At 44.4% G+C, this 13,255-nt stretch overlaps 1 protein-coding gene across 1 annotated transcript; it reads right to left on the reverse strand.

Moving 5' to 3' along the window:
- Positions 1-2,340: 2,340 nt before the first annotated feature.
- LOC311131006 (SCL-interrupting locus protein homolog) lies at positions 2,341-12,580 on the reverse strand (the record flags this gene model as incomplete). The annotated part of the gene is made up of 5 exons (XM_084163838.1): positions 2,341-2,424; positions 2,746-2,902; positions 3,652-3,892; positions 6,377-6,506; positions 12,566-12,580. The coding sequence occupies 5 exons, from the start codon at positions 12,578-12,580 to the stop codon at positions 2,341-2,343; spliced, it is 627 nt and encodes a 208-aa protein (XP_084019964.1).
- Positions 12,581-13,255: the final 675 nt, after the last annotated feature.

A 13,255-nucleotide genomic window follows, 5' to 3' on the forward strand; every position in this document is an offset into this window, starting at 1 on the left:
CACGGCATTGTGCTAGACCAGGGCACCTGGCTGCAGAATGATGACAACTGGTGAAACCACACATGAAAGATGTTGGTGAACAATTATCTTCACCTCACGATTCATAAGTGTGAAAACATTAAAATACTTTATTCCAGCATTCCTTTTATTCTTTAATCCCTCCAACTTTGTATCCAGTACTAGAATACTCCTGCAGCTGCATTACTACAGAGAGGTTAACAGTGTCTGTCGGAGGGGTGTGAAAATACTGCAGGGATTGAAGGCTGAAGGCTGGGTTGGGGTGGGCATTGTGGGACTGTAGAGGGCTAACTAAATAGAATACAAATGTACATTCACAAAAGAAAGAAACAACCTTCTGTGGAAAATGTAAATGAATCAGGTACATATTTATTGAGGCAATCTTAAATAGAAATTTCAAAGTTGGAAATGAGAAATAATGCTCGAGGCATTTCATGTAAACACACACAAGAAAAACAATGCAGCATGAAAGAAACTTAAATATTTACAACATTAAAAACTGAGAAGTACAACAATTTGGCATGAATGTAGTCTGTTTCACCATGTAATCAGACTTTAAAAAATCCCAACATTGACTATAAATAGGTGCACATCAATTACCACGAGATTGGTATAGTGGTTATCAATAAACGGCCAAACTGTAAATTAAATAGCTTTTACAACGGTTCAGACAATTGGCATCCATGGCATGTTGAAAATCAAAAGCATTTAAAATAAAAATAGATAGAAAGGACCTAGCTGCCACCATTGAAAAGAGCTACATCATGACACTACACCCTCCTCCAAGTGGTAGTAGTAGAAAGAGGAGAATCATTTTGCTCACAGACAAAAGAGCACTGTGGTGATTTGGTAACAATCTCTGTCAATCAGCGGTCACACACACATGTATACATTACAATGAGCACCATGAAGATTAAAATAAAGAGGCATAATTGTTTTTATTGTAAACTAAAATGTATGGAAGCATTTAAAAACCTCTTACTAAGGAAACAAGCAAACTGACAAATTCCAATGGATTCGACAATACATTTCATTTGTCATTTTGAGTTCCCTTTGCATTAGTTCCCATGGGTCCTTTAGAAGAGTTTCGGCAGCTGTCGAAGTCTACTTAGGTCCAAGAAATTTCCCATCGACCCTTCTGGTTGAGGACACTCCCTCTGCATTTTTCCAAAAGATGGCCGCTGTTTGGCGCCATTCTCCTTCTCCAAACTGTGTTTGGCGCCGCGGGCCAAAAGCTGCATTTTAGGACGCAAGTCTCTGAGTAGCTGGCTTTGAGAGTCTGCATGCAGTGCCTGGGGGTGGACAGGGTCGGAGTGGGGCAACTCGTTTGTGATGTTTTTCAGAACCAAACCTTTGTGCTCCCACTCTCCTAGTCCTTCTTGTTCCGGTTGAACATGGAACTGTACAGTGTATCCCATCTCCGATTGCTCCTCCTCGGCCCTCTCCTCCTCCTCACTCCCACTCCCCTCCTCTATCAGCCCGTATCTCTTCATGTACTTGCGGGTGGCTAAAGACATGTTGTTCGGAGACAGAATACTGCTCTGTCCCATGGCGCTCTTCTCCGTTGGGGGCTTCTCTGAGAGCAGTGTGCAGGGGCTGAAACTGGGACGGGCCCCGGGGGGCTGTTGCCCTCCCCCTACAGAGAGCCTGGAGAGCTGCTGGTCGCTTAGGTATCGGAGGGCGATGGCGTTGGCCTTCAGGCTGAGGTCCACGCTGCCGCCCCACATGCTGGTCCCCATCGACTCTGGGAGGGTCAGTCTGCTGATGACCGCCTCTGGGTTGATGCCGGCCAGGGTACTGGGGAGAAGGAAACGGAAGCTGCATTTTAAATCAAAGTTACAGGAACACCTTCTGCATAATGTAACCTACGTAGCTAAATTATGTCGAGCTTACATGAGAATGAGCAAGAAAGTAAGAGAAACAGCCACTGTAATGGCCCCTATTGTCATGTTAGAATGGCTGTAACCATCATAACGGGTCCATTTCCCACAACTGAAACATCCTCTTGTTATACCATAATACTACTACCTCTATGACCTACGTGCAAAGATGGTCAAGTAAACCTGAAACTTCAAGGCAAACATACCTGGCACTCTCTACAGAGCTGCGCGTGGTCTTGCCCCCGGGGTCGGCAGAGTCCAGGTCCACGTTGACCCCTAGCTGCTGCAGCTGGCGCAGCGTGGCGTGGAGCACCTGGTCCCTTCCTCCTGGCTGCTGCTCTACTTTGGGCTCCGGCCTCCGGGAGCTGACGGGAACAGGGCTAGGGGATGACTGCTGGGACTGACAGTGGGACACTGGTCTAGGGGACAAGCTGTGTCTCTCTCACAGTGTGTACGAGGTGCTTCGATCTTCTTCCTCTTTGACCTCCTCGTTCACTGATCCCTGGAGACGGCTGTTCACTTGGCCCTGTGGAAGGATGAAGAACGTCAGATCTTTATTTAAAAGTGCTTTTCATATGTTTAGGTCCAAGTGACAGATAGTCAAAGGGATTTCACAGGAGGGAGGCTGGCCACATAACATGTTGTATTAAGCATTTCACTGCAATACTAGATTCTGTTGAAACATTCTCCAAAAGAAGTATACCAGGATGAAAGACGGTGCAAATTCAAATACATAGCCTAATTACTTGGAGCCGTGCTCATAAGTATATTTTTTTCTTCCGCAAATCATGGTCTCCTGTTGACATACATGGAGCAAATAAAAGTCCATATAAAATATTACTCTTACCAGTAGATCCTGATAAAACCGCTGATCATCCTCCACCGCCCTGGGCTCCTGACTCTTGGTGCCGTCCCTCTGTGGAGACTGGGACTGGTAGTACATGCTGGCACTCTCCCCCAACACTGGACTCTGGAAAGAACAGTCTCCAAATGCTGACTGAGTCCTGCAGGAAATGCACAAAAACACATGCTGTTCATACTACGGTTAAAATACTTCACTGAAATGGCCACAAGGTGGCACCAGTGTTCAGATGGTGTTCAGCGGGTGAGCCGTCACAGTTGGTGACAGAAGTGGTATCACACTTCTGACGCCAGTTGTGAGGGCTCACCCTCACGTGCATATTTTCACATCACCCATGTTCTCCTGTGGCTGGGTTTCAGATTGAAAGCTTGGTCTATTCAATTCTCCCGAGTGGCGCAGTGGTCTAAGGCACTGCATCGCAGTGCTAGCTGTGCCACTAGAGATCCTGGTTCGAATCCAGGCTCTGTCGTAGCTGGCCGTGACCGGGAGACCCATGGGGCGGCGCACAATTGGCCCAGCGTCGTCCAGGGTAGGGGAGGGAATGGCCAGCAGGGATGTAGCTCAGTTGGTAGAGCATGGCGTTTGCAACGCCAGGGTTGTGGGTTCGATTCCCACGGGGGGGCCAGTATAAAAAAATATGTATTCACTAACTGTAAGTCGCTCTGGATAAGAGCGTCTGCTAAAATGACTAAAATTTAAAAAATTTAAAATCACTGAAGCCTCGTTCGTGTGAAATGGAGGGAGTAAAATGGTGTAAACTGCCGTTCAGAGTTCTAGGTGGTGAACTGCAACCATTACTTTCTTTCATTCTTCCAGTCAATTCAAACTGAGGGCTGGGCCAATGGAAGAAAACAAGCGTTCAGTTTGAAATGCAGTCAACCGTTCTCTTACCTCTGGTGCGTTGACTGGTTGGATGGTGTGCCTGACACCCGTCTCTCTCTGACCCCGCTCTCTTCTTCCGAGCCATCTATGTGCCTGCTGTGGGTAAGGCTGGCACTGCCAGAGCTCCGACTAGAGGAGGCCCTGCTGCCATCGGGAGCGCCAGGCACTGTGTCGGTGTGCCACTCTGGCTGTGGGGGCTCCTCATCGCGAGCAGGGGCATCGACAGGGACGCCCCAGAACAGACTAGCACCTACACAGCAGGGAGAGATGCAGTTAGTCAACTAAGGGTGCGTTTGTAAATTCACTCTGGCCATCTACTCCGATTTCAGAGCACTCTCGTCTGAGTGTGCCAGAGCGCAGAATAACTGATGAATTTACGAACTCGCTGAATATGACCAGTGTCAGTAAACGTCAGCAAAAAAACATAATTCAGTTGTTGCCAACAGCACAGTTAGTCAAATAAAGTAAAATGTTATTGGTCACATACACATACAGGTGCAGCTCAATAAATTAGAATATTGTGGAAAAGTTAAGTAATTTCAATAATTCAACTGACAAAGTGAAACTCATATCGTGGATTAATTACACAAAAAGTGAAATAGTTCAAGGCTGTATTTTTTAAAATCTTGATGATTACGGCTTACAGCTCATGAAAACCCCAAATTCAGTATCTCAGAAAATTAGAATATGACATAATACAGACATGTCGGCCTTCTGAAAAGTATGTTCTTGTACATGCAGTCAGTACTTGGGTGGGGCTCCTTATGCATGAATCACTGCATCTATGCGGCGTGGCATGGAGTCTATCAGCCTGTGGCACTGCTGAGGTGTTATGGAAACCCAGGTTGCTTCGATAGCGGCCTTCAGCTCATCTGCATTGTTGGGTCTCGTGTCGCTCATCTTCCTCTTGACAATACCCCATAAATTCTCTATGGGGTTCAGATCAGGCGAGTTTGCTGGCCAATCAAGCACAGTAATCCCATGGTCATTGAACCAGGTATTGGGACCTTTGGCAGTGTGGGCAGGTGCCAAGTCCTGCTGGAAAATGAAATCAGCATCTCCATAAAGCTTGTCAGCAGAAAGGAAGCATGAAGTGCTCTAACATTTCCTGGTAGACGGCTGAGTTGACTTTGGACTTGATGAAACACAGTGGACCAACACCAGAAGATGACATGGCTCCCCAAATCATCACTGACTGTGGAAACTTCACACTGGACTTCAAGCAACTTGGATTCTGTGCCTCTCCACTCTTCCTCCAGACTCTGGGACCTTGATTGCCAAATTAAATGCAAAATGTACTTTAATCTGAAAAGAGGACTTTGGACCACTGAGCGACAGACCAGTTATTTTTCTCCTTAGCCCAGGTAAGACGCTTCTGACGTTGGCTCTGGTTCAGGAGTGGCTTGACACGAGGAATGCGACAGTTGTAGCCCATTTCCTGGATACATCTGTGCGTGGTGGCTCTTGATGCACTGACTCCTGCCTCAGTCCACTCCTTGACAATCCTCTCAAGGCTCCGGTTATCCCTGTTGCTTGTGCACCTTTTCCTACCACACGTCTTCCTTCCACTCGAATTTCCATGAATATGCTTGGAAACAGCACTCTGTGAACAGACAGCTTCTTTAGCAATGAATTTTTGATGCTTTCCCTCCTTGTGGAGGTTGTTGATGACTGTCTTCCGCACAACTGTCAAGTCAGCAGTCTTCCCCATGATTGTGAAGCCTACTGAACTGGACAGAGACCATTTAAAGGCTCAGGAAACCTTTGCAGGTGTTTTGAGTTAGTTAGCTGTTTAGAATGTGACACCTTGAGTCTACAATATTGAACTTTTTCACAATATTCACATTTTGGGGTTTTCATGAGCTGTAAGCCGCAATCATCAAGATTAAAACAAATACAGCCTTGAACTACTTCACTTTTTGTGTAATTAATCCACAATATATATGAGTTTCACTTTGTCAGTTGAATTATTGAAATTACTTAACTTTTCCACAATATTCTAATTTATTGAGCTGCACCTGTATTTAGCAGATGTTATTGCGGGTGTAGTGAAATGCTTGTGTTCCTAGCTCCAACAGTGCAGTAGTATCTAACAACAGTGCAGTAGTATCGAACGCTCTAGATAACCAGGTCTGCTAGGGCAAGTAAAATGGTCAGAGGGAGTTTCTCTCATTTGTATCTGGAAGTAGCTAGCAAGCTAGCCAACTTTAGCCAGTTAGCTTGGGTGCTTGACTGCCGTCGTGAGGAACGCTCGGATCAACCCTACTCCAGTGTGCGCTCTGAACGCTCCGAGAGCGAAACACTGAATTTACAAACGGACAATATGACAACGCTCTGAATTTACGCCCAGAACGCAGTCTGGCACTCCAGAGTGAATTTACGAACATACCCTATATGTGTAGTAAGCAAAATGTCTTATCAAGACAGTTACACAACAAAAGAGTAACCATAGGTGTATTGATACTGTGTATTGATAGTGGTTAGTCCGAATTCACTTTTTCTATTCAGGAGACCTGGAGAAAAAAAAGGCCATGTTCTCAGTAGATCGCAAATGAACCATAAAGTGAGAAATACGATTTTCACAGTGCTTGAAGAGACTAGAGCGTCACACGGTCTTGCAAAAACAAGCACAGTTCGAAACGGGAAAGTGATAGGCCTAGAATTGGATCAAAATGCAGTGGATAGACAAACAATGACCAAGATTAACAGAAGCGGTGATGAATGAGTCCAGTACCTGTGCCAACAGCGATGCTAACACTTCTCTTGGTCTGTTGTCCTGAGGAGGTCTGTGTCTGGATGGCTGCCTGCTCAGTGGATGGAGAGGAGCTCTCTCCTTTCCCTTGGGCCTCAAGTAGCTTCTGGATCTGAAATCAACAGGGTAAGAAAGGTTGAGAACTCCTGTTCTAAAGCTTTAAGATTGTGTAATTTGGTACAGTGTCTGATATCCACAATGACACGGTGAAGCATGGTGGTGGCAGCATCATGCTGTGGGATGTTTTTCAGCGGCAGGGACTGGGAGACCAGTCAGGATCGAGGGAAAGAGGAACGGAGCAAAGTACAGAGAGATCCTTGATGAAAACCTGCTCCAGAGCGCTCAGGACCTCAGACTGGGGCGAAGGTTCACCTTCCAACAGGACAACAACCCTAAGCACACAGCCAAGACAACGCAGGAGTGGCTTCGGGACAAGTCTCTGAATGTCCTTGAGTGATCCAGCCAGACCCCGGACTTGAACCCGATTGAACATCTCTGGAGAGACCTGAAAATAGCTGTGGAGCGACGCTCCTGTTTTTGCTTTGTCATTATGGGGTATTGTGTGTAGATTGATGAGGGGTAAAAAACATTTTATCAATTTTAGAATAAGGCTGTAATGTAACAAAATGTGGAAAAGGTCAAGGGATCTGAATACTTTCCGAATGCACTGTAGCTCTCCCACAAGAAGACTCAAAATATGAACCCTTTAAGACTTAGGTACAACAGCCAGAATAAGACAAGTGAAAGTTATTTAGTCTGTTTTTGTATGGATGTCAATGAGAGCATATCGAATTTGTAAAAAAAAAAAAAAAACTGTCTTATTTGCTGCGTGAGGTTTATTTGATCTAATAGAAGTTTCGTAATGCTTAAGTTGTGACGAGTTTACTGATATAAGTAGAACATGTGACATCCAGGCAATTTTGAGAAAAAACACTTTAAATCAAAGTTGTCTCGAGATGGCTATGCATATTCATGGTATGAGGCTAGTAGCATAGCATCTCTCTCAATTGAATACAGGCGGTTGACATCAACAACCCTTATTGAATATTTAAAAAATAATTACAATAATGAGATGTATCCACTAATCCAAATAAAGGATAGGCGGGAGCTAGACAGCCCGCCATGCCGCTTTGTGGACAACGACTCCCATTATTAGGGCGGAGAGACTTATCTTTTCAGGATATTCATAATCTTTGCTAGCAGTGAGCACTCACTCACTCACACCATCACAAAAAGGAGCATGAGGGAAGCCCTACAATATTACGTTTTTCTAAGTAGTGAGAACACTCGGGAACAGGCAATGTTAAAAAGTCATCTTTAGACATGTTTTACTTGGCTTAAATGTAGTTTTGTAATTGACTAAAACAAGCAGACAAAAATAATGGGGTAACCATAGTATCAGGACAAGACCCAGACAGTTCGAATCACAGATGTTTATACAAAACAGGGGGCAGGCAGAGGTCAGTAATCCAGGGCAGAGTCACAAAGGTACAGAACGGCAGGCAGGGTCAGGGCAGGCGGAATGGTCAGAAATCCAAGGCAGCTTTAAACAGGTACAGAACGGCAGGCAGACTCAGACTAGAAAACAGCAACTAGAAAAACTCGAAAACGGGAAAACACGCTGGTAAGACTTGACGGGACAAGACGAACTGGCAACAGACAAACAGAAAACACTGGTATAAATGGGGACAAATGGGAGACACCTGGTGGGGAGTGGAGACAAACACAAGACAGTTGAAACAGATCAGGGCGTGACACATACAGTGGGGAGAACAAGTATTTGATACACTGCCGATTTTTCAGGTTTTCCAACTTACAAAGCATGTAGAGGTCTGTAATTTTTATCATAGGTACACTTCAACTGTGAGAGACGGAATCTAAAACAAAAATCCAGAAAATCACATTGTATGATTTTTAAGTAATTAATTTGCATTTCATTGCATGACATACGTATTTGATCACCTACCAACCAGTAAGAATTCCGGCTCTCACAGACCTGTTAGTTTTTCTTTAAAAAGCCCTCCTGTTCTCCACTCATTACCTTTATTAACTGCACCTGTTTGAACTCGTTACCTGTATAAAAGACACCTGTCCACACACTCAATCAAACACCATTAGTAACACATTATGCCCTCATGGATTAAAATCCTGCAGTGCACGCAAGGTCCCCCTGCTCAAGCCAGCGCATGTCTAGGCCCGTCTGAAGTTTGCCAATGACCATCTGGATGATCCAGAGGAGGAATGGGAGAAGGTCATGTGGTCTGATGAGACAGAAATTTAGCTTTTTGGTCTAAACTCCACTCACCGTGTTTGGAGGAAGAAGAAGGATGAGTACAACCCCAAGAACACCATCCCAACCGTGAAGCATGGAGGTGGAAACATCATTCTTTGGGAATACTTTTCTGCAAAGGGGACAGGACGACTGCACTGTATTGAGGGGAGGATGGATGGGATCGTGTATAGCAAGATCTTGACCAACAACCTCCTTCCCTCAGTAAGAGCATTGAATATGGGTCGTGGCTGGGTCTTCCAGCATGACAACGACCCGAAACAAACAGCCAGGTCAACTAAGGAGTGGCTCCGTAAGAAGCATCTCAAGGTCCTGGAATGGCATAGCCAGTCTCCAGACCTGAACCCAATAGAAAATCTTTGGAGGGAGCTGAAAGTCCGTATTGCCCAGCGACAGCCCCGAAACCTGAAGGATCTGGAGAAGGTCTGTATGGAGGAGTGGGCCAAAATCCCTGCTGCAGTGTGTGCAAACCTGTTCAAGACCTACAGGAAACATATGATCTCTGTAATTGCAAACAAAGGTTTCTGTACCAAATATTAAGTTCTGCTTTTCTGATGTATCAAATACTTATGTCATGCAATAAAATGCAAATTAATTACTTAAAAATCATACAATGTGATTTTCTGGATTTTTGTTTTAGATTCCGTCTCTCACAGTTGAAGTGTACCTATGATAAAAATTACAGACCTCTACATGCTTTGTAAGTAGGAAAACCTGCAAAATCGGTATTGTATCAAATACTTGTTCTCCCCACTGTAGGTTATTTTCCCCAACAATCTAATACCGACTGGGTCTATAAAAAAAGGATACAAAACACATCTACAGATGGCTATATTGGTCCGCTAATACAGGACTGGTAAAGGCTTTACTTTTGTGAATTTTTTTTTCTTCAATACACACATTTGGAAAGTATTCAGACCCCTTGACTTTTTCCCCATTTTGTTACGTTACAACCTTATTCTAAAATGGAATGGATTAAATACTTGTTCTCCCCTCACACACAATACCCCATAATGACAAAGCAAAAACTGTTTTTAGATACCAAAAAAAAACTAAAATATCACATTTACATAAGTATTTAGACCCTTTACTCAGTACTTTGTTGAAGCACCTTTGATAGCGATTACAGCCTCGAGTCTTCTTGGGTATGAAGCTACAAGGCTGGAAGTTTCTCTCTCCCATTCTTCTCTGCAGATCCTCTCAAGCTCTGTCAGGTTGGATGTGGAGTGTCGCTGCACAGCTATTTTCGGGTCTCTCCGGAGATGTTAGATCGGGTTCAAGTCTGGGCTCTGGCTGGGCCACTCAAGGACATTCAGAGACTTGTCCCGAAGCCACTCCTGCATTGTCTTGGCTGTGTGCTTAGGGTTGTTGTCCTGTTGGAAGGTGAACCTTCGCCCCAGTCTGAGGTCCTAAGCGCTCTGGAGCAGGTTTTCATCAAGGATCTCTCCCAAGTTCTCTCATGTCACCCCGCTCCTCCGCACACTCCACTGGCTTCTAGTTGAGGCTTGCATCTACTACAAGACCATGGTGCTTGCCTACGGAGCTGTGAGGGGAACGGCACCTCCTTACCTTCAGGTTCTGATCAGACCCTACACCCAAACGAGGGCACTATGTTCATCCACCTCTGGCCTGCTAGCTCCCCTACCTCTACGGAAGCACAGTTCCCACTCAGCCCAGTCAAAGCTATTTGCTGCTCTGGCACCCCAATGGTGGAACAAGCTCCCCCACAACGCCAGGACAGCGGAGTCACTGACCACCTTCCGGAGACACTTGAAACCCTACCTCTTTAAGGAATACCTGGAATAGTATAAAGCAATCCTTCTACCCCCACCCCCCCCCCCCCCCATAAAAGAAGAAGAAAAAAATTGGTTGTCCCACTGGCTATCATAAGTTGAATGCACCAATTTGTAAGTCTCTCTGGATAAGAGCGTCTGCTAAATGATGTAAATGTACTTTGCTCCGTTCCTCTTTCCCTCTATCCTGACTGGTCTCCCAGTCCCTGCCGCTGAAAAACATCCCCACAGCATGATGCTGCCACCACCATACTTCACCGTAGGGATGGTGCCAGGTTTCCTCCAGATGTGATGCTTGGCATTCAGGCCAAAGAGTTCAATCTTGGTTTCATCAGACCAGAGAATCTTGTTTCTCATGGTCTGAGAGACTTTAGGTGCGTTTTGGAAAACTGAAAGTGGGCTGTCATGTGCCTTTTACTGAGGAGTGGCTTCCGTCTGGCCACTCTACCATAAAGGCCTGATTGGTGGAGTGCTGCAAAGATGGTTGTCCTTCTGGAAGGTTCTCCCATCTCCACAGAGGAACTCTGGAGCTCTGTCAGAGGGACCATCGGGTTCTTGGTTACCTCCCTGACGAAGGCCCTTCTCCCCCGATTGCTCAGTTTGGCCGGGCGGCCAGCTCTAGGAAGAGTCTTGGTGGTTCCAAACTTCTTCCATTTAAGAATGATGGAGACCATTATGTTCTTGGGGACCTTCAATGCTGCAGAATTTTTTTTGGTACCCTTCCCCAGATCTGTGCCTCGACACAATCCTGTCTCGGAACTCTACGGACAATTCCTTCAGCCTCATGGCTTGGTTTTTGCTCTGACATGCACTGTCAACTGTGGGACCTTTATATAGACAGGTGTGTGCCTTTCCAAATCATGTCCAATCAATTGAATTTACCACAGGTGGACTCCAATCAAGTTGTAGAAACATCTCAAGGATGATCAATGGAAACAGGATGCACCTGAGCTCAATTTCAAGTCTCATAGCAAAGGGTCTGAATACTTATGTAAATAAGGTATTTCTGTTTTTTATTTGTAATACATTTGCAAACATTTATTTGTCATGATGGGGTATTGTGTGTAGTTTGATGAGGAAAACTGTGTATTTAATCCATTTTAGAATAAGGCTGTAATGTAAAAAAAAATTGGAAAAAGTCAAGGGGTCTGAAAACTTTCTGAATGCACTGTATATATATCTATATATATATATATATATATATATATATATATATATATATATATATATATGTATATATGTATATATACAGTACCAGTCCAAAGTTTGCACACACCTACTCATTCAATGGTTTTTCTATATTTTTACTATTTTCTACATTGTAGAATAATAGTGAAGACATCAAAACTATGAAACAACACATATGGAATCATGTAGTAACCAAAAAAGTGTTAAACAAATCAAAATATATTTAAGATTCTTCAAATTAGCCACCCTTTGCCTTGATGACAGCTTTGCACACTCTTGGCATTCTCTCAACCAGCTTCACCTGGAATGCTTTTCCAACAGTCTTGAAGGAGTTCCCACATATGCTGAGCACTTGTTGGCTGATTTTCCTCCACTCTGCGGTCCAACTCACCCCAAACCATCTCAATTGGGTTGAGGTCGGGTGATCTCATGCAGCACTCCATCACTTTCCTTCTTGGTCAAATAGCCCTTACACAGCCTGGAGGTGTGTTGGGTCATTGTCCAGTTGAAAAACAAATGATAGTCCCACTAACCAGATGGGACGGCGTATCGCTTCAGAATGCTGTGGTAGCCATGCTGGTTAAGTGTGCCTTGAATTCTAAATAAATCACAGACAGTGTCACAATTTGTGTCACAATTGTCTTGAACGCACTGAAGTCAGATTTCCGAGTTCCGAGTTGTTTTGAATTGCGGCATTTCTACCGCTGTTCTTGTTGCACTAGCTCCCTACGTCATCCCTACAAGCGTTCTTTGATTTGCCAGATACTCTACACGACCACGTTCTGGATACACCAAGCACAAAGAGGGACTGATCGAACAGCCAATGGAAAGGTAAAAGCTAAATGCCCACCCTGCCGGGCTCAGCAAGGAGAATGCGAGAGAGAGAGAGCAGGGTTGTACACCGAAGTTACACATAGTCGAATTCAATACGTACATTCCAAAATGCTGACAAATACTGAAATGTAATCGATTACAAATTACATGACCCTCCCCTGGACTAAATAAAAAAAGACTAAACCCTCCCCCTGACTGAAATTAAAAAAGCATGACCCTCCCCCCTTTTCCTCTGGGTAAAAATTGTGTAAATTTCGACCGGTCCCTAAAACATATTTTATAATGTTCTACCTAATATACACAAGCACAATCATGACCAAAACCCCCAGCCACCTGAACAGTTTCTTTCCCCGTGCTGTGGCCCTTACCAACCAGCCATCTGGTCCATAGAGACTAAAGGACTATGCACTCTATGCTGCACACCGCATCAAGCCATCTCTGAAGGGCTGACAAAATATATGCACTATACTACATTTGCACTCTGTTCATCTCTCTGCTTTTAGATATATTCATATTGATACTGTAAAATTGCACATCCCACTGTACATTCTTAGAAAAATAACTCTTCCCCATAGGAGAACTCTTTTTGGTTCCAGTTAGAACTCTTTTGTATATCCACATCCTCTTATGGTTCTATGCTCACTCTACCTATTTGTATATAATGTATGTAAACTTTGTTTAAACTCTGCTGTCTGTATTCTGTGTCTAAATGTTGTCTATCACTAGCATCACCAAGTACAATTCTGAGTGTGCAAA

This window comes from Coregonus lavaretus, assembly GCF_964263955.1.
Source record: "Coregonus lavaretus genome assembly, chromosome: 6".
NCBI classification, from domain to species: domain Eukaryota; kingdom Metazoa; phylum Chordata; class Actinopteri; order Salmoniformes; family Salmonidae; genus Coregonus; species Coregonus lavaretus.